We start from the raw sequence: 21,481 nt of genomic DNA on the forward strand, positions 1-21,481 counted from the left end.
TAGGTAAAGAATTATGCAAACTAAAGCAATCATCAAGAGCTTGGTTGAAAAGCTCAAAGTGTTTATATTATAAATAGGTTTGTTCTTAACAATGTCAAATTGCTTCCTTATTTGTGAGTAATACATAACATAGTGTTATATATTGTTTATGGATAAACTACACCTAAGCTCATTCAATGATTAGGTAGTTTATGGTATGGTCACTCAATTCCAAAAAGTTACAGATTTATCACAAAACTATTTGAAAGTTTCAAGTTGGTCACAAGCTTGTTAAGTTGCTAATGATGTTAGATGTGGAGATATGTAAATTTACAATTTGATCACTCAATTTCAATAAGTTACAAGTTGGTCACTGAACTATTAGTAAGTTTACAACATTACACTTTGGTCATTCAACCTTTACACCATTATTCCCTGACCCGGTAATACAAATAGTATCAACAATAACTCAAGCCTCAAACCCTAGTAAAACCAATGTCAACTTGATGCCTCACCTCTAACCCAACCAACTAACAACCTTTCATTCTTAATTGACTTATCATTTACCTTTTGACCAAAACCATAACTCAAGAAGATCTACAATCAAGTTATTCACACACTTTTACCCCGAATTAATAATCAAATATCACCACAACCACAATCAAATCAAGCAAAAATACAAAAAATAACAAAAAAAGGAAGAAAATCTTTTGTTCAATGAGTCCCAAATAAGACCTCTAGAAATAAAAGGGCGTAATAAAATCAAAGAAAAGAGAATCGAAATACAAAAGGAGAATTAAACATACTGGAATCAGTTAAGAGTTAGTCAAAAAGTTTCAGGTGACAAAGGCTTAATGGAAAAAGGTCAATGAGAAAGATTCGCTAAGAAGAGGAACATATTAGAGTCAAACGGTCATCTAACAACGATGGATAGAGATCAGAAAGCCTTTTTGTAAACCGATAAGGTTTTAGACAATTATAAGAAAAAATAAACCATAAAGTTGAAAGAGAAAGGAGAAAACTCTAGTTTGATGTATTTCTTAACTAGGGTAAAAGGCAGGTAGAACATTGAAGATATTACTGGAATGCAATTGTAAATGATGTCTACAAAACCCTAATACTTTTAAATAATTTAGTGATAAAATTATAAATTTTTTTAAATTGAGTGATCAAAGTATAAACTTATTAATAGTTAAAAGATTTTAAATGTAATTGAGGGAGTTAATTAATAGTCATAAAACAATTGTTAACTATTTTCAAACATAATTTAATGTTAATTTTTTAAATTAAATAAATAAAGTATACGGGTGTAATTTTCCCATCAATTATCAACTTTGTAGTTAAGAAAATGAATAAAGGATTTGAGTTTTTATTAGTAGAAGAAAAAGAGGAAGGGAAGCGAAGAGAAAGAGTGGCGTGTAATTACAATGTGTGTATAATTTTTAATCTTTGTACTGTTCTGACAAGAAGAGATATGAAACAGCTTTATCGATTCATTACATTTTTACATTATATAAATAACATTACTTTCTCAAAATCAATCTCTCACCCTTTTCTTTTCTTGTCTCTTAAAAAGAAAAAAGAAAAGAAAAAGAAATTTTACTTTCTCCTTTCATTTTTTCTTACACTGACAGGACAGGGAATACCTGCACACTTTCTCACGCACGCACGCATACTCTAATCCCCCCATACATCACCCCCCCACTCTCTATCCCTCTCATCATAATCCATACCCCCTCTCCCTATCTCTCTCCTTAGAAAGAAAAGAGAAAGATTTCGCAACAGGGCACTGCAGAGAAACAACACAGATTTGCCCAGCTTCAAATTATCCCCCACCCCCTAATCTTCTATATTATTAATATTTACTGTTGCCTCTCTTTCCTCTGTCACTCGATTCATCAAATCCCTTTTTTCCCCTCGCCCCCCATTGTCATACCCCATAAAACAACCCCTCCTCCCTTCCTTTTCTTCCCATTCCTCTTCAGCTTCAAAACCCTTTTTTCCCTTTGTTCATTTCATGATGTTTTAGCTTTGGTGTTGAAGTGTAGGGTTCTTAGTTGTTTTTGGTACCAGGTTTTTAAGTGTTTTGAAAATGGACAGTTACCATCATTTTGACAACGGTGATACACATTTGCCTCCTGGTTTTCGTTTCCATCCTACTGATGAAGAGCTCATTACTTACTACCTGTTGAAGAAAGTTCTTGATAGTAGCTTTACTGGTAGAGCTATAGCTGAAGTTGACCTTAACAAGTGTGAGCCTTGGGAACTTCCTGGTATGTAATCATTAACACTTTTCTAGACTACCTTTTCATTTTTTTTACACATAAAATTCGTTAATGTAATCATACTGTTTATAACTCTTCCTTTTCTTTCTTTTATGCGTTGGACATGGAATATGGCAGAGAAAGCAAAGATGGGAGAAAAAGAGTGGTATTTTTTTAGTTTAAGAGATAGGAAATACCCAACTGGGTTGAGAACTAACCGAGCTACTGAAGCTGGTTATTGGAAAGCTACCGGGAAAGATAGGGAGATTTACAGCTCAAAGACGAGTGCACTTGTTGGGATGAAGAAAACCCTTGTTTTTTATAGAGGTAGAGCTCCTAAAGGAGAAAAAAGCAACTGGGTCATGCATGAATATCGCCTTGAAGGAAAATTTGCTTACCATTATCTCTCCAGAAGCTCAAAGGTCTCCCCCTTCTCTCTCTCACTTAATTGCTTCTTTATGCTGTGTTTTACTTTCTTGTTTCATGGTCGATCTTTGGTTCATCTGGTAACTGTGTACGTACTGTTTTTGCTTCATCTTTGCTTCCTGAGAGCTGAAATTTGCTCTCAAGCAATGGTGTATGCGTATAACACAGTACTTTATTACATTTATTATGTTACCGTATGCTGTTGTTTCATTTAAGGAGCTGGAAAAGGTATGTTGGGAAATCTAAATACCATTTGCACACTGCATTGCAGTCAAATATAAAAACCTTTGTCTTCATTGGGATTTAAATACCCACATTTTTTCTGCATCATTGTTCTATAAAAGCAATTAAATTTTTTTCCTTTGCACTCATTCCAATGAAATAACCAAATTCACATTTCTCGTTTTATTGCTGATGAAAAGCTAAGGGTTATGTTCTTTTTTTACAGTAATTATATTTATGGCCTGTTTGAAGCAATGATTCTTACTTGTTCAGTGAACTGAAACTCAATAATCTGTGTTCAAAGCATTGTTCTATTACTGTTGTTTTTTATGCATTTACTCTTTAAGCTTTTCAGCCTTGTTATTCAGGTTTAACACTGAAAATGCAAAGATCTTACTGTAAATATAATCTCTTAAAAAGTGTTTTTTACCATTTGGACTTTTGGCAATTAACTGAATCTCACTAATCTTTGCATCTTTCCAATGGTTTCACTGTTGCATTAACCCCAATTTACTTGCAGGAAAAGCAATGTTTTTTCTTTCATTGGCTAAAAATATGCAAGTTTTTATCATTGCAGGATGAATGGGTTATATCCAGGGTTTTTCAGAAGAGTGGTTCCGGCAATGGTGCAAGCAGCAGCAATGGTGGCGGAGCAAGGAAGACTGGCCGTATGAGTGCCTCCATTGCTCTTTACCAAGAACCTAGCTCTCCTTCCTCCATCTCCCTTCCACCTCTCCTTGATCCCACCACCACTGCCGTTTCCCTCACCGACCGTGACAGCTGCTCCTACGACAGCCAAACACAATCTGAGCACGTGTCCTGTTTCTCCACCATTGCTGCTGCAGCTGCCTCCGCTGCTGCCACTTCCACAACCACCCCACCTCTTTTCCACCCGGGTTTCGACCTAGCAATGCCCCCACCATCACCCCAAATGATCAACAACGGTTTTGATTCAATCTCAAGGTATTCGCGAAATCCCGGTGTTTCAGTATTCCCTAGCTTGAGGTCTCTACAGGAGAATTTGCAGTTCCCTTTCTTTTTCTCTCAGCCGACAATGGCAGCAGCACCGCCACTTCACGGTGGTTCACCATTGAACTTCGGCGCTGTATCCGAGGAAGGTAACAACGGTTCCGGTGCGGGTGCTAAGATAACCATTGGTCCATCCGAGTTCGATTGCATGTGGACTTACTGATCAGTTCCGGTGCGGGTGCTAAGATAACCATTGGTCCATCCGAGTTCGATTGCATGTGGACTTACTGATCAAACTACAACTCGAGGAATATTTTTCAGCCATTAATGTGTGTTATTATTATTATTATTATTATTATTAAACTTTTTCTTCAAATTATCCAACTATGTTGTCATTACGATTAGGCTTAGAAAAGGACGGGTGATTAGTGATTTAACGTCAGCTAAGATTTCCCTTCCATGTCTGTAAGATAATGCATTATTACCATTAATTAATCTTAGTTTTGCTGCTTAAAATGATGGTGACTTATCCATTGCTGATAAGTATGTTTCAACTATGAGATCACAACAGTCAATTTACCCCTTCCTCTTTTTTCCCCTTTTCCCCGTCCAAATCTAATTTTCTTTTCCCGGAAAAGATTCATCTCTGGTTTCTTTTCGGGTTCTAAGAAAATGACTTATTTCATCAAACACAAAGAATCCCATAAATAACCTTTTAAAAGGTTTTCTTTTTTTTCTTTCTTACATTAAATGTTTCAAAAGCAAAGGACTTTTATCTAACTAATGCTCATAAATGGGCCGTTGAATTAAGTTTGTGGGGTAATTGAAAGTAGAGCAAGGAAAAAAAAATTGAAAATGGATCCTTTTATGATAAATAAATGAATAAATAGTGAAATAAATTTAAAATTTTATATAAATATATTTTCTTTATGATTGCTAATTAAAAAAAAGTTGATATTGATTCATATTCCTTGTAAAAAAGAGAGTAAAATTTGATTCCTACTCTCTCCAAGTTGTCAAAATTGAGCTTGTTTGATCACATGGGAGCTAAAGTTGTGAGGTGAGTTTAGGGTAATGGAGACTCAGAAAGGACCATTGCCCTATTTGTGGAAGGGACATATTTATTACACTTCTGTTAACATTGTACCCTTTCATGTCAACATATAATATTGGAAGGGGAAAGTAAAGGTCCATTTAAGATGGGCATTTGCTTACTTTATGAGCTACATAAAATAATGGTGTCCCAACTACTTCTTTTTCTTATCTTGCACCATTATTTATTTTTTTCACTTCTTAGTCATAATAGTGCATTAACAATGTAAGATTATACATATTTGCATCTACATCAATATTTCTTTTTTTTTGTAGTATTTTTCCATTATTAAAGACAAAACATTTTATTATGGTAATTAATAAAATAAATTTAAGTTGTGGTTTGTTGCTTTGCTGTGAAAATTCTAGTATTGATTACTAATTCATTAATAATACAAGATAATTAAGAATATTTAATTTATTCTTTTTTATCATATTAATAAACCCTTGTATTAGTCAAATAATCTACTTTTGCTTTGCCCTAAATTTGGCATTACTCATTTAGAAGAAAGTTTTAGGATAGAAGTAAATATCCTTTAAAATAATTATTCATTTTATTTTTAATAATGATATTTTTTTAATTTACAAAGCATTCTATACCCTTATTTGTGATCCTCTATATACCCTCCTCCAATAATTTATTGCCATGTGTATTAGTAAATTGGAATAGATTAACATTAAGTATGTTTGTTGAAATCTGCAACCCTCACAGGACAAAAAGTAAAATTTTCAAGGATGAGATGTGAGATTTCATCTTAAACCAAACCATTGTTTTTAATAATATATATTTTTTAATTCAATAGTATAAATCGAGGATGAAATTAACCTTTTCAAATTACGAGCAGTAAAATAAAGTTTACGATTAAATTTAAACTTTTGAACTTTCAAAATCTACAATTTCATCTTAAACGAAAACATATGTGTAGTGGCGGAGTCTGAAAACTTTTTTGAGAGGGTAGAAATAAATTATATATTTTTATGATAGTAATAATACAATTTCATCATTTCAATAGCTTATATTTTTATAATTTTTAAAGAATTAAATCAAATTTATATCATTTTGAGAAGGCCAAAATTTAATTTTTACCATTATTAATTTAAAATTTTATAAATTATAAAAGACCTAAATTAGAAATTTACCATTTTAGGAGGCCATGTCCCTTGGGTCTCCACTACGCTCTCCCACTGTATATTTGCCTTCCTACACCTCATCAGCAATGGCTCATCTTCGATGTCAACTTCATTTTTCATCTGTATATCACATATAATATATCCATCAGTCAATAATAATCGCAGTTTGTTTATATTAAATTTAATATCCTTCAACATATCAAACGATATATAAAAATATATATGATAAAAAAAGTGTTTTAATTGATGCATGGTTACAAATTAATTTAAATTATAAATTCGCATCTAAACTTATATATATACACTTTCAAAGAATGTAAAAGTTGTGACAAACTTATATATATATGCATTCTCATTTATTATTATTTTGCATGATACAGCCTATCATCCAAGAATTGTGATACATGCATGCAATTTCCTACATCTATGTCTACAATACTATGCATGTATTCTCGTAGATTAACAAAAAATAAATTAGATATAATAAAATAAATTACAAATAAAACGATGCTATTAGCCACGATTCGACTGTTCAATTATTATTTGAAAAGTATTTACACTAAGGACTGCTTAAATGCATATTAAAAATTAAAAGATATTTCAGAAAGAGTTATTGAATTGGCAAATCTTCTCTCAACTTTTCGATTTTGTAGTTCTCTCCAACTTTTATCGTCAAATAAGTAATAAAGGGAGAAAAAGAAAATTGCATTACATATATTCTGAAGCTACATGTAATCCTAAACAGATGTGACAAAAAATGTAAGATGTGAGCTTTGATTGTCTGAAAAAACTCTTCAACATGATTTTCAGAGATATGAATGCATAATAGAAATAGTAAAATTTCATGCAGAAACAACAACATTAAAGCAAGCTTGTGTTTTGACAGGTGGAAAAAAACAAAGCATGAAGGGAAAATCTTTGGTTATGATTGAGAGACTGAGCAGCATCTTTGGTTATATTAAGGTTGGAATTGAGCACGTGAATGGTGAAATGATTGGTATTGCAATCAAAACACTAACGCTTTAGGTAAATTTTGGGAAGCCAGTTGTTTGAAAAGAGGCCCCCCACCATCACTGACTTAATCTGCATCACAACAGCAAAGCACGCCCTCGTTCCAATTTTGTGCTAAAACTTTGGGGATGATTGATAATCAGTAGGCTTTTTATACGCCCACTTCTGCTTGCTCTGACCCTCCCTTTCTTTCTTGTTTTTGTTTTGGGGTTTAGGGTTAGAAAACAAAACAAGCAAACGCATGTCAAAGCCATTAAAAGCTGGGATTTGGATGTTTATGTAAGAGGGAAGCAACATGCAAATTTATTATTAACTTCTTCCACTCCTCTTAAATAAGGTTTTGAGTTGGAATATTAAAAAGAAAAAAGAAAACAAATTTAATTGTGTTAAACTTAGAAAATATTAAGAGGGAATGAATTGATGTTTTAAAATTTTATACAAAATATTCTAAATTATTAAGTGTCCATCTGTAGTTTGTCTCAAAGGTCTTGGCTTTATTTTAAAATTTGATGCTTTTACGTATTTAATTATGTTTGTAATAAGTGTAACTTTATTTTGCATGATTGGCAGTGTCTTTTCGTATCAGTGTTCTTCAATATGCAGCAGTATTTTCGTTTCGCAGTGAGTTTTTCTTCTCCACAATTAATATTTAAGCTTTTGGACCAAATAAAGTTTACTCTTGTAAGTGAAACCAGCTAGTTCTAAGGCAACCCGGAAAATAATATAGTTTAGCTTAATGGGAATATTGAGATTTTAGTAATTTTGAGTTTACTCTTGATTTATGAATATACTTGTATTTAAAACTTCTCTAACAAAATATCATTCAAGCCTTAGTTAATTATTATCAGAATAATCTAATGTAGGTGCATGATTAAATGTTTTTCAATTAAGGGCTAAAATAGATGTAAATGAATATTGGTGGGTTATAACACTCAGACAACTTTTTAATTCTTCAGCCAGGCCTTATCTAAGAATTGGGGTTGTGGTTTGACCTTTGAGGAGCACAAGGATGTAAGAGAGAGACACCCATCTATTCAGGTTAATCATGTTTGCTGACTGCCAAGAAAATGATTGTGTCTTGTAATATTAGTACAATGCTTTTGTACCACACAAAACCATTACTTCTTTTCCTGAGAATATCATCAATACTGTTCCAAGCCTTATTTTAAGCTGTTTTTAACATCATTTTATTATAGCCAGGCTCCAAATTTGATGAACCCTTAGAGACCAAAAAACCCACCCCATCAGTATTATGTGTTAGAGGAAGAAAGAAAATTAAGAAAAATTTAAACAAGATTTGAGGTGTAAATTAGTTTTCTTTAAGGATTTAAAAAGCAAATAAAATTATTTGGTTTTATTGAAATAGAGAATAAGACAAAAATAATTAGTGGAGTTTTATTCAAAGAATAATTTTATCCAATAATTCATCCGGTACAACTATTGGCTTAAGTTCTACATATCCTCTCACCATGGGCAAAACGTTACAATACAATCATAATGACTAAGTAAAAAGTATTTGAATACACAATAACCAGCTCTCAAAATCTTAATAAAAACACCAATAAAAAGCATACTCTTTTATGCGATATAACAACCAATTTGAAATAGGATAGGACAACCACCTTTAACAAGTTCAATCCTACTTAAAGTACACATGATCAACTACTCAGCAGATAAGTTTCCCACTTGAAAATGATCTCAACCCGATAAGATTCTTACCCTTTAAGAAAGCAATAGAATTATAGTCAAAGTTGAACTCTTTTAATTCCTTCAACCATGCCAATACATAAAAGAGAATTAAAACTCTTTTAAATCTAGTTTTATTGTTCATAAAAATATGTTTGACACATCCTCCATTCACTGCTTAATATAAATAACCAATATTATCTTTATACAAGTCAAAATTGTCAACAAAACAATATATACTTTGACTACAGTAAATTCATTGTTCTAATTGTTGTTCGAGCAAGACATGAAACAATACAAACAGCAGTCAAAATTTCTAACAATCTCCCTCTTTTTTAACATTTGATAAAACCATGAAGCAAATGATTAATACACAAATAAGGGAACTAAATTATAACTCCCCCTAAGAAAGTGCATTACCAAGTATCATGCTTAGGAACTCCCTATACCTTGAGTCATCAAATCATCACCCTGCTTAGCTAAGCACCACCACCAATCAATTTAGTAATCAGCAACATCAAACAGCTCACAAAGTATAAATGCTGTCAATCTTTTCCCCTTTATGGCAATAGTGTCAAATAGGCTCCTCCTCACCATATGATATTCTTTAAATCATTTCAGCAAAGTGCATAAACATCCAACAAAGTAACAAGGTTTAAGAACAAAACCAAGCAAAATAAATTCACCACAACTTCCAACCAGCAAGGACATCAACCAACAGCTGTATTAACATAAACATTTGTTGTTGCCATCTTCTCCCCCATATCAGTTATGGTTTGTTCCAATCTCTATTATAACATAGCCATGTTTGCTTCAGTTTGATCTTCCAAACAGTCATTGTTCTCATCGATCTCATCCTTGTCTCAAATAACTCTAGCCAAATAAATAACAAAAATCTAATTGAACACCGCTACTCTCCTCGAAATAATAAATACATCGTTTTATCAAGATATATCTCTCCAAAAATATAGCCTTAATTTCACAAATCAAGGATAATTTAAATCAACCATAACTGAACCAATGTATAAGCAAAAATCTTAAAATGAAACCAAAGACCAATAGCATAATTACTTACACCATTGTTATGCTCCTCATTACTTCATTCTCCTCTTGTATGTTTGCATCAAGTTTTTTTCAAGGGGATAATGTGCCATATATTCAACAAATTAGGGTTGTTGTTCGTTGAATAAAAATAATTTTTTTCATGAAATTTAAATGGAGTATGTTTTATATTCGATATCTTTTCAATATAATTTTCATGAGTTGCAGCCTTATGTTTCACTTAAGCATAAGTGACTTGTTGGTCTTCATAGCTACAACGTAATTGATCTTTTCTCATTCAAATCACCCTTTTTCGTGATCTCCTTGTTGCATTCACTGTTGTAACAATTTTTACAATAGTCTTGAATTTCTTCCAATCACACATCATTCTATAACAATAAGGACTAATGTGTCCAGCTACCCCGCAATAATGACATACAAATTTTCCTTTCTCCTTATTACATATATGTTGCTATCTAGGTACTATTTGATCAATTGTTTCAACATTAGATTGAGCGTTCATTGTCTTTCTCCATCTTTGATCATTCATCAACTTGTGACAATGAGATATAATATGTTCGGCAATATAAATTTCTTACCAAGTTCACGACGACTAGGTTCAAATCTTCTAGCGATTGAGATACCATCAATTTGGTTTTCATATTTTTTTACATCATTTAACTCTTGCTCTTTTTTTTAAGGTTGCATCCGTTTTAGCAATCATCCTATCCTTTGTTAAGCATCTTTTTAACTTTATTAAGATCAATAATCAAATTATCTTTTTCCTTGATTGTCTCCACAAGATTTAAATGTTCACTTTTGATTCTAACATTTTCATCCTCCAGGGCTTGATTTAATTGACACAATTGATTTCAGATATCCATCATTAATGAGTAAACTTTCTCTAAGCTATTGAAAGGAACATCATTGTCCCTACTTCAATCTTGCACTTCAATTACCAAAGATGGACATGAGACAGAGTGACATTTCTTTTTGGATTGCATTACTGCAAACCATAGTTAGGATCCTTTTAAAGTATGTTTGAAGTTAAGCTTTCATACCAATTGAGATAACTTGATTTGCAACTATTCCAAACAATTTTGTTTTATCTTTTGTTAGAACAGAGAATATGACTCAAATCTTATGAGTAGTAATAAAAAATTGAAACAAATAAAGAACATGCAAACGAACTTTATTAATATAGTTTGGATTCACCAATCCTACGTATATGTAACATTGTTCAGAGAATGATTTTATTTACTAATTCATTTGGTACAACTATTGACTTAAGCCCAATCTACCTTCTCACGATGAATAATTGCAACCCCAAAGTCGAACCTAAATTGTCACAAAATCTCTCCACAAAATTTCACAATACAATCAAGATTAACTCTTCAATGAATGGCAAAGTAAAAGGTATAATACATAATAACCAACTTTTAAAATTTTATAAAAAAACACCAAGTACACTCTGTTGCGGGATATAGCAACCTACTTTATAGATTATGTATAATTTTTATCCTAATTGAAATATGATAGGATAACAACCTTCAACAAGTTCAGTCCTACTTAAAGTAAACTTGATCAACTACTTAGAAAATAAATTTCTCACTTAAAAGTCAATCTCAATCTAATCAACTTCTTACCCTTACTAATAATTTTTATCCTAATTAAAAAATACATAATTTGGAAAAAAAAAACTTCGTAAGACATAATGAATAATTTAGGAGTATTTTCCTTCCTCGGGTCTTTCTTAATGTAAGAAACAACTGCCCTGTCTCAACAAATTAAATGTTCGTCTCATTTCGTCAAAGACGATTGCTTGCCGGCCTTGTCTCACCACGTAATTGGTGAGTCAACACCCCTACCTTGCCAAGTAGAAGCCCAGCATCTATGGTCCAACCATCAGCCTAGTCCATCAACGTGTCTATATCACAATCATACACCGAAACTACTTCTAGCCCTTAGATCTCATTGGTCTCACGAAACCCAACATCAGCATTCAAGCGAAGGCTTGAAGAAGGCTTAATTTACGATTTGAGAGTTGAAATGTACTGTTTTTTTTTTTTTTGGTATATAACTTTTTTTTCTTTAATTTAATATTTAAAATATTCTCCGTCATATTTTTCAGTTAATTTTTAACATACTTTAAAAAATATTTATGGTCAACCACATGGCATCACGTGTCGTTTTTTTAAAAATAAGTATTTTCTTTTACCAAATGAATATTAACATTAATAAATATATAAAATTTTAGAAAAAAAGTTATATATAATCTAGAAATACGTATAAATTATAAATATAATATGAAAATAAAAATTACAAAAAATGAAAAAATAGTTAAAATTAATAATACTTTATAAAAATCATATTTAAACTCTTCATATATATATACATGAAATAATTAAACATATAAAAAATTATAAAATTATAAAAAATCTAAAATATAAAACTTTCCTTTCTCCTTGTTGATTCTAAATGCATTATTGGATAAAGCTAAAGTTATTTTATTAATCAGTCAACCATTTATTTTTTCATAAAAATATTATTATTTTTGTTAAAAATATATTATTAATAATATTTTTTTAAGTAATTGTGTGATTACTTTAATCATTTTAGGTAAAGGCGAATTTAGGGGCTAACAGCTGTCCTGCCTCCCTAATTTTTGTGAAATTTCCTTTAAGCTCCTTTAGGTTTTAAATTTTTTTTATTTTGATATAATAATTAGTGTTAAAAAAATTATGTTTACCCCTAAAAATTTTCAAAGGTTTTTTAATGTGATTTATTTTATAGAATTTATAATTTTTATGATAAATTTAGTAACATTTTTAGTTTAATTTGTTAAACTAGTATAAAATAGTATCTAAATATTAATTAGGTAAAAATAATGTCTAATAATTACAATATCTAAGTATAGCCGGTATCTAAATATTAATTAGGTAAAAAATAAGCTTATAAATTATAATATTTAATTTAAATTGGGCATTTAACTTGTTTTGTTTTTCTTAGATTTAAGATTATCTTGAATTTAAAAATATATTTTTAGAAGTAGTTATAAAAATATCTCGACCCTCTCTATCAACAATTTTGGTTTCACTCCTAATTTTAGACAGATGCAATATCAAAATATGATTGTTTTGAGCTGACATTTATTTATTATTTATTTGTAAGCAAGTATAATCTATCTTGAAATGAAATAATCATTTTGGAAGCAATAATTTTATTTTGAGGTTGATCTGATTATTTATGGGATTTATTTTAATGTTTTTGTTAATCATCTCTTCTATCATTCCTTAAAAAAAACATCACTCATGTCATAATCCTTTTTTTTTATGTTATGTTGGGATAATAATTTGATAATTTCTTTTTATTCTGGTATCTTCCAATTTCTATTTTTCTTTAAAAATTGTAAAATTTATAATAAATTTTAAAATTCTTATATTCTTTAAATATTTTTTTACAATTTTTAACCATTTAAATTTTTAATGATTTTAACAAATTTTTAATTTTTTCAAGTTTTTTAAATAGATTTTACAACTTTTTAATATTTTTAATAAATTTTAAAATTTTAAAAAAAAATTACAGAATTTTATAATTTTAATTTTTTTACATTTTATAATATTATTAATTTCAACTAATTTATTTTCATTTTTATATTAATTTTAATAATTTATATGTTTTTCTAGTTATATATATTTTAAATTTATATATTTAAATTTTTTAATATTTATATACATTTGATTTTTTTTAATGTCACTTAAAAATAAATTAAAAATATAAGCATATTTTAAATATTAAATTAAGAAATGAGAGTACTTTAAGCATTAAATTGGAAAAAGAAAATTAAATATTAAAGGCGTAACTGTTGATAATACCCTCAATGTTATGGGTTTTTGAGTTTGAGCCCTTAACCCCCTTTTTTTTTTAGGATTAACACACTCAACGTTACAATTTTTTCAGAAATCGGTCTAATTTTAACGATAAACCTGGGATGATCATAAATCAAACCACATAAGTCATTGATAATGTCATCTATAAAAACAAAATTCTTTTTTTTTTCATTTTGTCTGTTCTTCTCCTTTTTCTCTCTTCCCCTCTAACTGTTGTCGTTGTTGTGTCCAACCCCCACCACTGCTCCCTTCCCTCACTCCTCACCGTCGATCTCACCACAATACCACTCCTGCCAATAATGCTTAGAAGAAGACAACTACAATGTGAAAACCCAATCATTTTTCCATCAAAATTCAAGACTTTATTTATCCCACAATTCTCCCTTCAAAGTCGAAGTAACTTTTTATTTTCACTATCCAATTCATCTTCAACAGCTACAATTACTCTTAAGTATAAATTCTCAAAACTAATTCAGATGCTCCTACTCTCTAACAACCATCATAAAGAACCCCTCTCCCCCCCCCCAATTACATTTTTATTTGCATGAATTAGGTCAAAAATTAAATCTATCTATAAGAGGGGAAAAATAGAAACGAACAAGTAACAAACAAATTTGCACTGAAAACAACGAGTGGTGGTAAGGGCAAAGCAAACATAAAATTGGAGCTTGGAATAGTAACTGCACTCCACGGCGGCTTGAGCTTCCATATAGGCAGTTTCACGAGAGACCATCTCGCGTAACCTCGTAACTTCCTCTATCCTTGTCGTTGCATTCCTCAATTTATGTCGAGTTATCAAAAAGACAACAAGTAGGGACACCAAAACAACGATGTCGAACCCTAGAGAACTAGGAACCAACATTTCTTACCCAATAACTTTTATTCCTCTTTTTGGGACGTTCGTAATGAGACCGACGGTGAGGAGTGAAAGGGAAGGGAGCAGTGGTGGGGGTTGGGACAGTGAAGAGTGAGAGGGAAGGTGGCGGCGGCAGTGGGGGTTGGACAAAATGGCAATAGCAACTAGAGGGGAAGGGAGAAAAAGGAGAAGAACAAAGAAGATTAAAGCAAAATGAAAAAAAAAATATTTTTATAGATGACATCATCTATGACCTGCAGTTTGATTAACAGCCAGCTCATGTTTACTGTTAAAATTTGATTGATTTTTGAAAAAATCGTAACATTGAGGGTGTCAATCTAAAAAAAAGTTAAGGGCTCAAACCCAGAAATCCATAAACATTGAGAGTATTTTTGACAATTATACCAAGATTAAAATAGGGAAATAAATATATTTCAAGAGTGTACAAGATCCGTCGCACACGGCATGAGATGATTGAGACCGAAACACCTCCCCTAGTGATATCGACCAAACATTCAACAAATAAATATTCGTCGTCACTGTTGAGTACCTTTTCCGTTAATATGGACATTCACAAAACAAAGCAACGGCCAAATCACCATTTCAATCGCCGTTAGCAAACGCCACCCTCTTTTGACTCTTTGCTGCTTCTCAACACGTGGATTTTTTGGAACTTATTACAGCGGAACACATTGTGGCATGGCAGCTATAAGTTCGGATAAATTATATATTTTATTAATAATTCCTATTTCTCTAATATATTGGCTGTGGATGGGCTATTTACACGATAATAAAAATATTAAACTATTAACATATACCCATATGATTTAATATAGAAATATTTTATTTAAACATATATATAATTAAATTATTACACGACACCATAACATATACAATATGCAGTCAAAGACTTTGCTGGCTAAGTCAGTATAATCTGGTGTGGGCGATCATTAACAATTAATTGTGGAACGTAGTCCATCTTTTCACATGTGCAATGTGTGCTTCTCAGGTGCATGTGGGTCCCTTTTTTATTATAATGTTTAAAATGAAAACGTTGTATTCGACTACATCCAATGTAACAGTCTAGTTTTGACCCTAGTTGGAATAGTAGTTTCGGGACCATAAATTCGAGTTCAAAAAATATTTTAATATTATTTTCTGTATCTGTGATATGTGAATTTATGTCTTTAAAATTTCTGTGATTAAATTTACCTGTTTCTGTGCTTAATTATGAAAAAGGATGAAATCGCGTAAAGTGTAAAAGTTGAGTGCTAAATATTAAAGCACCTAATTGGCTTGGCTTTTAAAAGAAAGGTCCTTGCATGTCAAATTTACCATTTTTTTAATGGTGGAAAAATATGGACATTAGTAGGTGAATTTTTACATGTAAATAATAAGGGTAAAGTTGGTATATGTCTTATAATGTGTAATAAAATAAAATAAACATAAAATGGCCATGTATTTTCACCTTGTTCAGTCGAAAATTAGAGAAAGAAAAAGCCATTGAAGCATTTTGATGTTCGGCTAGTGCATGTCTTAATAGTTGAGCTTATTTTGCTCGGTTTTTGATAATTTCCACGTTTCGGTGATTGTTGCTTTGTGTTCTTCAAAACCCATGTCTAAATTTCTATTTTTGTTGAAGATTATAAAATGTTCCATTGATGATTATATGAGCTTTGTAGTATTCTTATATGGATTATGAAAGATATATGTGAGATCATCGTATTTTGTTCTTGAATTTTTTATGAAATGAGCTATTTGGGCTAAATTGTAAAAATGAGTTTTGGGGACTAAATTGTGAATTAAATGTGTTATTTGGACTTTTATGGAAGCCATGTATATTCGGCTAAGCTAAAGTTTTGGTGAATTTTTCATATTTGTGATTTTGTAGAAAATGGACTAAATTGTCAAAGTGTGAAAATGCAAGGGCTAAAATGCAAAGTGCCTTAAATGTGTGTATATGGATTAAATTGAATGAAATGAATAATTGAATGGTGGAATTTGCGTTGTATTAGAGAATAAAGGAAATCGGACTTAGATCGAGGGAAGTCCAAAGTAGTTGAATAGTCGACTCGTGTCCGTCTGAAATCCGTACGAGGTAAGTCAAATTACAATTGCATGTTAAATTTACTAATTTCCACATATATAAATTGTAATCTGTATTGGATGGCCTTGAGAGCCTGATGAATATATTTCGAGTAAAGTCTGATAATTTGTTAGTATCCTAAAAGCTCCGTATACTTCTAAAGGAATATTGACATCTATCTGAGATATCGTGTAAGACCGTGTCTAGGACATAGGGCTTGATTAAAATTTACATATAAGACCATTTCTGGGACATCGGTATCGTATCTGATTTCGTGTAAGACCCTATCTGGGACAGAGGCATCGATATTGAATTACAAGTAAGACCACGTCCGGAACGTCGACTTTGTACTTGTTTACGAGTATCTGTATCGTTTCTGAACCGTCTGATGATATAGTATGAAATATGAGAATGAGAATATGAAATGTATAACTTATACAGGTACATATGAGTCATACTAAAATTCTGAATATGAAAGACTCTTATCTCTGTGAAATATATATGGAATTTGGAAATGAAGCATGACATAAATGCAAACAAAGAAGCACAATTAAGCTTTTGAATTATTCTATGAAATGGCTATAAATCTTTATGGTTGAATTGTACTTATATGCTTTAGTAGTTAGACCAATTGTATTTGGCTTACTAAGCTCTTTGTAGCTTACTCTGTGTGATTTCTGCCTGTTTTACAGTTATCTTAGCTACTGAAGGCTCGGGGATAGTCAAGGATCGTCACCACACTATCAAACTCATTTTGGTACTTTTTGAAGGTGTAAATATTTTAAAGTATGGCATGTATAGGCTAGAAGGTCTATGTATTAAGTTTTGATTTGTAAATATATGTTAGGCCATGAGAGTTGGCTAGCAAATGGTATGAATGTGTTAAGTTTTGATATGGTTTTGAATGGGTTATTGAATGATGTTGATTTAGTTGTAATGAAACATGTTTTGAGCATGGAATTGGCTGAAAATTGTTGTATGAATGTTGTTTAACATTGCTAGTAGGAAAGACTCATATAGGGGTGACAAGTTGGCTTAAACCAAGCCTGTATTGTGCCACACAGTCAGGGAAAACGGGCGTGTCATATAGCCGTGGGCTTAAGTCAGTATCTAGCTAGCTACTACACGGCCATGTGCCATGGCCGTGTCTGTTGGCCGTGTGAAAAAGTTAGTATAGGACATCTTTTTGGCACGGTTGGATCACACGGGCAGGTCTGGTGCCCGTGTGTGTCACACGGCTTAGTCACACGGACGTGTGACTTTAACAGTTTTGAAAGATTTGGTTAAGTTCTAAAAATTCTAAATGTGTTCGGTTTAGTCTAGACATTTCTTAAATGTATATTTTAGGTTTCGTAGACCTTCTTAATGAATGAATTGTTGATGAATGCCTCTGTATTAATGATATTTAATATATGTTATTATGTATTGTTCTGTAATGTTCTGTTCATCTGGTAATGCCCTTACCTATTCCGGTGACAGTTACAGGATAGGGGTGTTACATCCAAGGTTCTTCTTAGAAAAGCCATTTTATTTTTATTTTGAAATCTTTTACGGTAGGTAATTTAGTGATTATTATTTTTTACAATATATTTATTTATTCTTTTAAATAATTTAGTAATATTTAAATAAATATTGAAAAAAGCTTTAAATTAGTTCTTATAGTACTTTTTACCTAAATAAGCCTATTTTTTAATTTATACTCGTAAAATTACTTGGCCTATTTTTTAATGCCAAAAAAATTTTCTCCTGAAAATATTTAATGATCCTTAATAAATCATTTAAGATATATATATTTGTGAATGGTTGTTTTCCCATTTAACTGCCTAAATTGATCATAGACAGATAAAATTAAAGAAACGCGTCGCATAATAATTGGAAGCTGAGATTGAACTGAAGTGGTTCATGTAACAAAAAATCAACTCCCATAGATCCGGCTTTGACTAAACACAATGAAGAGCCAAACGGTGCGTTTTTGAGCTCATCCTCCACTATATAACCACATCCTCCTCCTTTCATCTTCCTTAACGCATTCATTTACAGCTCAATGAAGGAAAAAGAACATGGCTCCGAAATCACAATAGGTCAACCCAAATCCTAACACAACTATGAATGAAATCCATTACCGTGGAGTCAGAAAGCGTCTATGGGGTCGTTACACAGCTGAGATTCGGGACCCAAGAAAAAAGGCCCGAATCTGGCTCGGTACTTTTAATACTGCCGAGGAAGCAGTGAGTGCTTACGGCGCGGTGAGAATTCTGTGGCGTCAAGGCTAAAACAAATTTCACCTACACTAACATCAACAACTTCACGCTAAGCCCCAGCTAGAGCAGCACCGTTGAGTCCTTTTCTCCGTCGCCGTTGGACCTTACACTCGCCAGCAGATCTATTTTGCTCCCTATGACGGTGAATCATCCGGTGTTTTTCATTGATATCTTTGCTTCCGCCGGTAAGCCTCTCTCTGATGCCGGCGGAGCCCAGAGCGATTCAGGTTCCTCGTCCTCGATTGTTGATTTTGAATGAAGGGTGCAACCGAGAGAGTGTTTGATTTTGATCTTAATCAGTTGCCTGCTTAGATGATCTGAATTCTTTTCCCCATTTGTACCGGATGTCACTTTAAGCTTTGGTTCTCTGCGTTTTTTGCTTTCCTCTTTCATGGTAAAAGCTGACATGTAACGTGTATAAAAGAAATGTAACTTCTAGGGATCTATTTTTAGCAACTTGACGAAAGTTTGAATTTCCTCAATGTTGTTTCTACTTATAAATAAAGTATTTCCATTTTTTTCGCCTCTTCCTCTTCCTCTTTCATCTTTTCAATGGAAATGAATGGATATCAAATTTTATTTCATTAAGTTAAAATTTTCAATTTCCTTATAATTATATTTTCAAATTGTCGATGATATATCAATAATATTATTTCATTATTAAAATTATTAATTCAATCACTAAACGAGATCTCAAATCTTACATGATATAATTTAAAATAAAATTTTTTTAAAAAAATTATATATTGTAAAAATGAATGTTAGAAATATCTTAGTTTTAAGGCATTTAAAGCTTTTACAGAAACTATTATTTATTATTTATTTTTTCACTTTTACTTTATTTTTAGCTTTTAATTTAAAAATTTATACTTCAACATTTTACTTTTCATTAAAATTTCCATTTTAAGTTATGTCTTAACAGTTTCAATAATGGATGGGTTTGATTGATATACATTGATAATTTAGTAATGTAATTAGAATGTTTAAAGTTTGGAGACCAATTTAAAATAAGAATTATAGTTTGGGGCTATCTGGTGTAATTATTTTTTTCAATTAAAAATTAAAAATTAAAAAAAATTGCATTAAATAATAGTTGTTTTTTTAAATTTGAAGTTGTACTAAAACAAGTATTAAATCAATACTTCATATAAATATAAAAAATAATTGTTTTAAATAGTTTTAAAGAAAATGTAATTTAGTGGCTCTTCTGGACCTTGTTGGTTAGGTTGTGTTTACACAAGGTTGGTAAGAAAATTAAATGAAATGTAATTTTATTATTTCCCCGGAGGGGGGGCAGCTGCCAGCTACCAAGAGAGGTGACACCTCAGCTTTCATAGTTAAGCGGGAAATTCGATGAGTGTTTTGATGATGACGCCACCTAATGGGTCCCATTTCGTACGGAAATCACACTTTGTTGATAATAGAAAAATGGAATCCACTTCCAAATTTAAATCTTAAAAAATAATAATTGTAGAGCCTAATTTTAACCCGGGTCTAAAAACAAAACAAAAAAAAACGAAGTCCAAAATAACTAAAATAGTTCAAAATTACAGTCCAAATTAAATACCCAAACTAAAGACCTAGGCCCAAAACCCTAGCCCACCTAGCACTAACCCACAACCAGCAAAAACAGAAAACCCAACGTACACTGCACCTAGGTTGGTTGCCCACGCCTCCCTCGCGTGCCAGACGCCACTCCTCCGCGTCGTGTGCCGCTCCACCACGCCACCTCAGTGGCATGCCTGCCCACGTACCTGCAAGCAAACGCAAAAAGAGGGACAGCACAACAAAGAAGTTTTCATTTTTGTTCCTTTCTCTTTCGGCTATAAAAAGCCCGCACAATGATTTTATTGAGGACGTTTTTTTGCATACACAAATATACTCAGAGAAATTTAATACAAAAACCCTAAAGGTGATTTTTTTTATTTTAGTTACTGTTATTAGTGCATATATAATAATAGAAAGAGAGGGGTGAAGCTTACCCGTTGCTTCGAATTTTACCACCGAGAGTGGCCGAGGTCATCACCTCCGATGAAAGGTGACCTTTTTTTTAAAAAAAAAAACCCTAGATCGAGGGGTTCTTTTGTTCTTTTATCTATTTTTCTTTTCGATTTTTTGGCTAAAACACTCCCAATCTAGGCTTTATTCGAAAAAACGCTCAAAAAAGGGGGTTTTCCTTTTTCTGCCCACCGTGGACGGCGGCGCCGTCGCCGGTGACTGACGGCCACAACAGTGGTCCGACGCTAGAGCCATGGCCGGGCTTAGAGTGGAGGGAGAGAGTTGAGAGGGTGCTTAAATTTTATTTTTATTTTTTGAAAAAGGAAGTGAAATGATTTTTTTTAGGAAAATTTGACTTATATAGGGGATCCAAAACGACATCGTTTTGGCCTATTTTCTCAAGCCCCAAAACGACGTCGTTTTGAGCCTTGCCCGTCTGACCTACCCGACCCGCTAGGAGATCCGCGTGTTTTTTAGGCGATGGTCTATTTGACAGTTTGGTCCCTCCGTTTTTTATGATTTTACAATTAAAGTTATTTTTATTTCTAAATTTGCCTCACAGATTTGCT

The 21,481-nt window shown here is 31.9% G+C and overlaps 1 protein-coding gene and 1 pseudogene across 1 annotated transcript; both read left to right on the top strand.

Annotated features, from left to right (window-relative positions):
* The first annotated feature begins 1,694 nt into the window (after positions 1–1,694).
* Positions 1,695–4,376, top strand: LOC121204753 (protein CUP-SHAPED COTYLEDON 2). Its single transcript, XM_041075250.1, has 3 exons — positions 1,695–2,252; positions 2,382–2,665; positions 3,469–4,376. Exons 1-3 carry the CDS (start codon positions 2,072–2,074, stop codon positions 4,081–4,083), a joined length of 1,080 nt encoding a protein of 359 aa, XP_040931184.1. The 5' UTR covers positions 1,695–2,071; the 3' UTR covers positions 4,084–4,376.
* A 14,337-nt stretch (positions 4,377–18,713) lies between these two features.
* On the top strand, positions 18,714–19,439 carry LOC107917519 (ethylene-responsive transcription factor 4-like; annotated as a pseudogene).
* The last annotated feature ends 2,042 nt before the right edge of the window (positions 19,440–21,481 follow it).

This window comes from Gossypium hirsutum, chromosome A01, assembly GCF_007990345.1.
Source record: "Gossypium hirsutum isolate 1008001.06 chromosome A01, Gossypium_hirsutum_v2.1, whole genome shotgun sequence".
NCBI classification, from domain to species: Eukaryota; Viridiplantae; Streptophyta; class Magnoliopsida; order Malvales; family Malvaceae; genus Gossypium; species Gossypium hirsutum.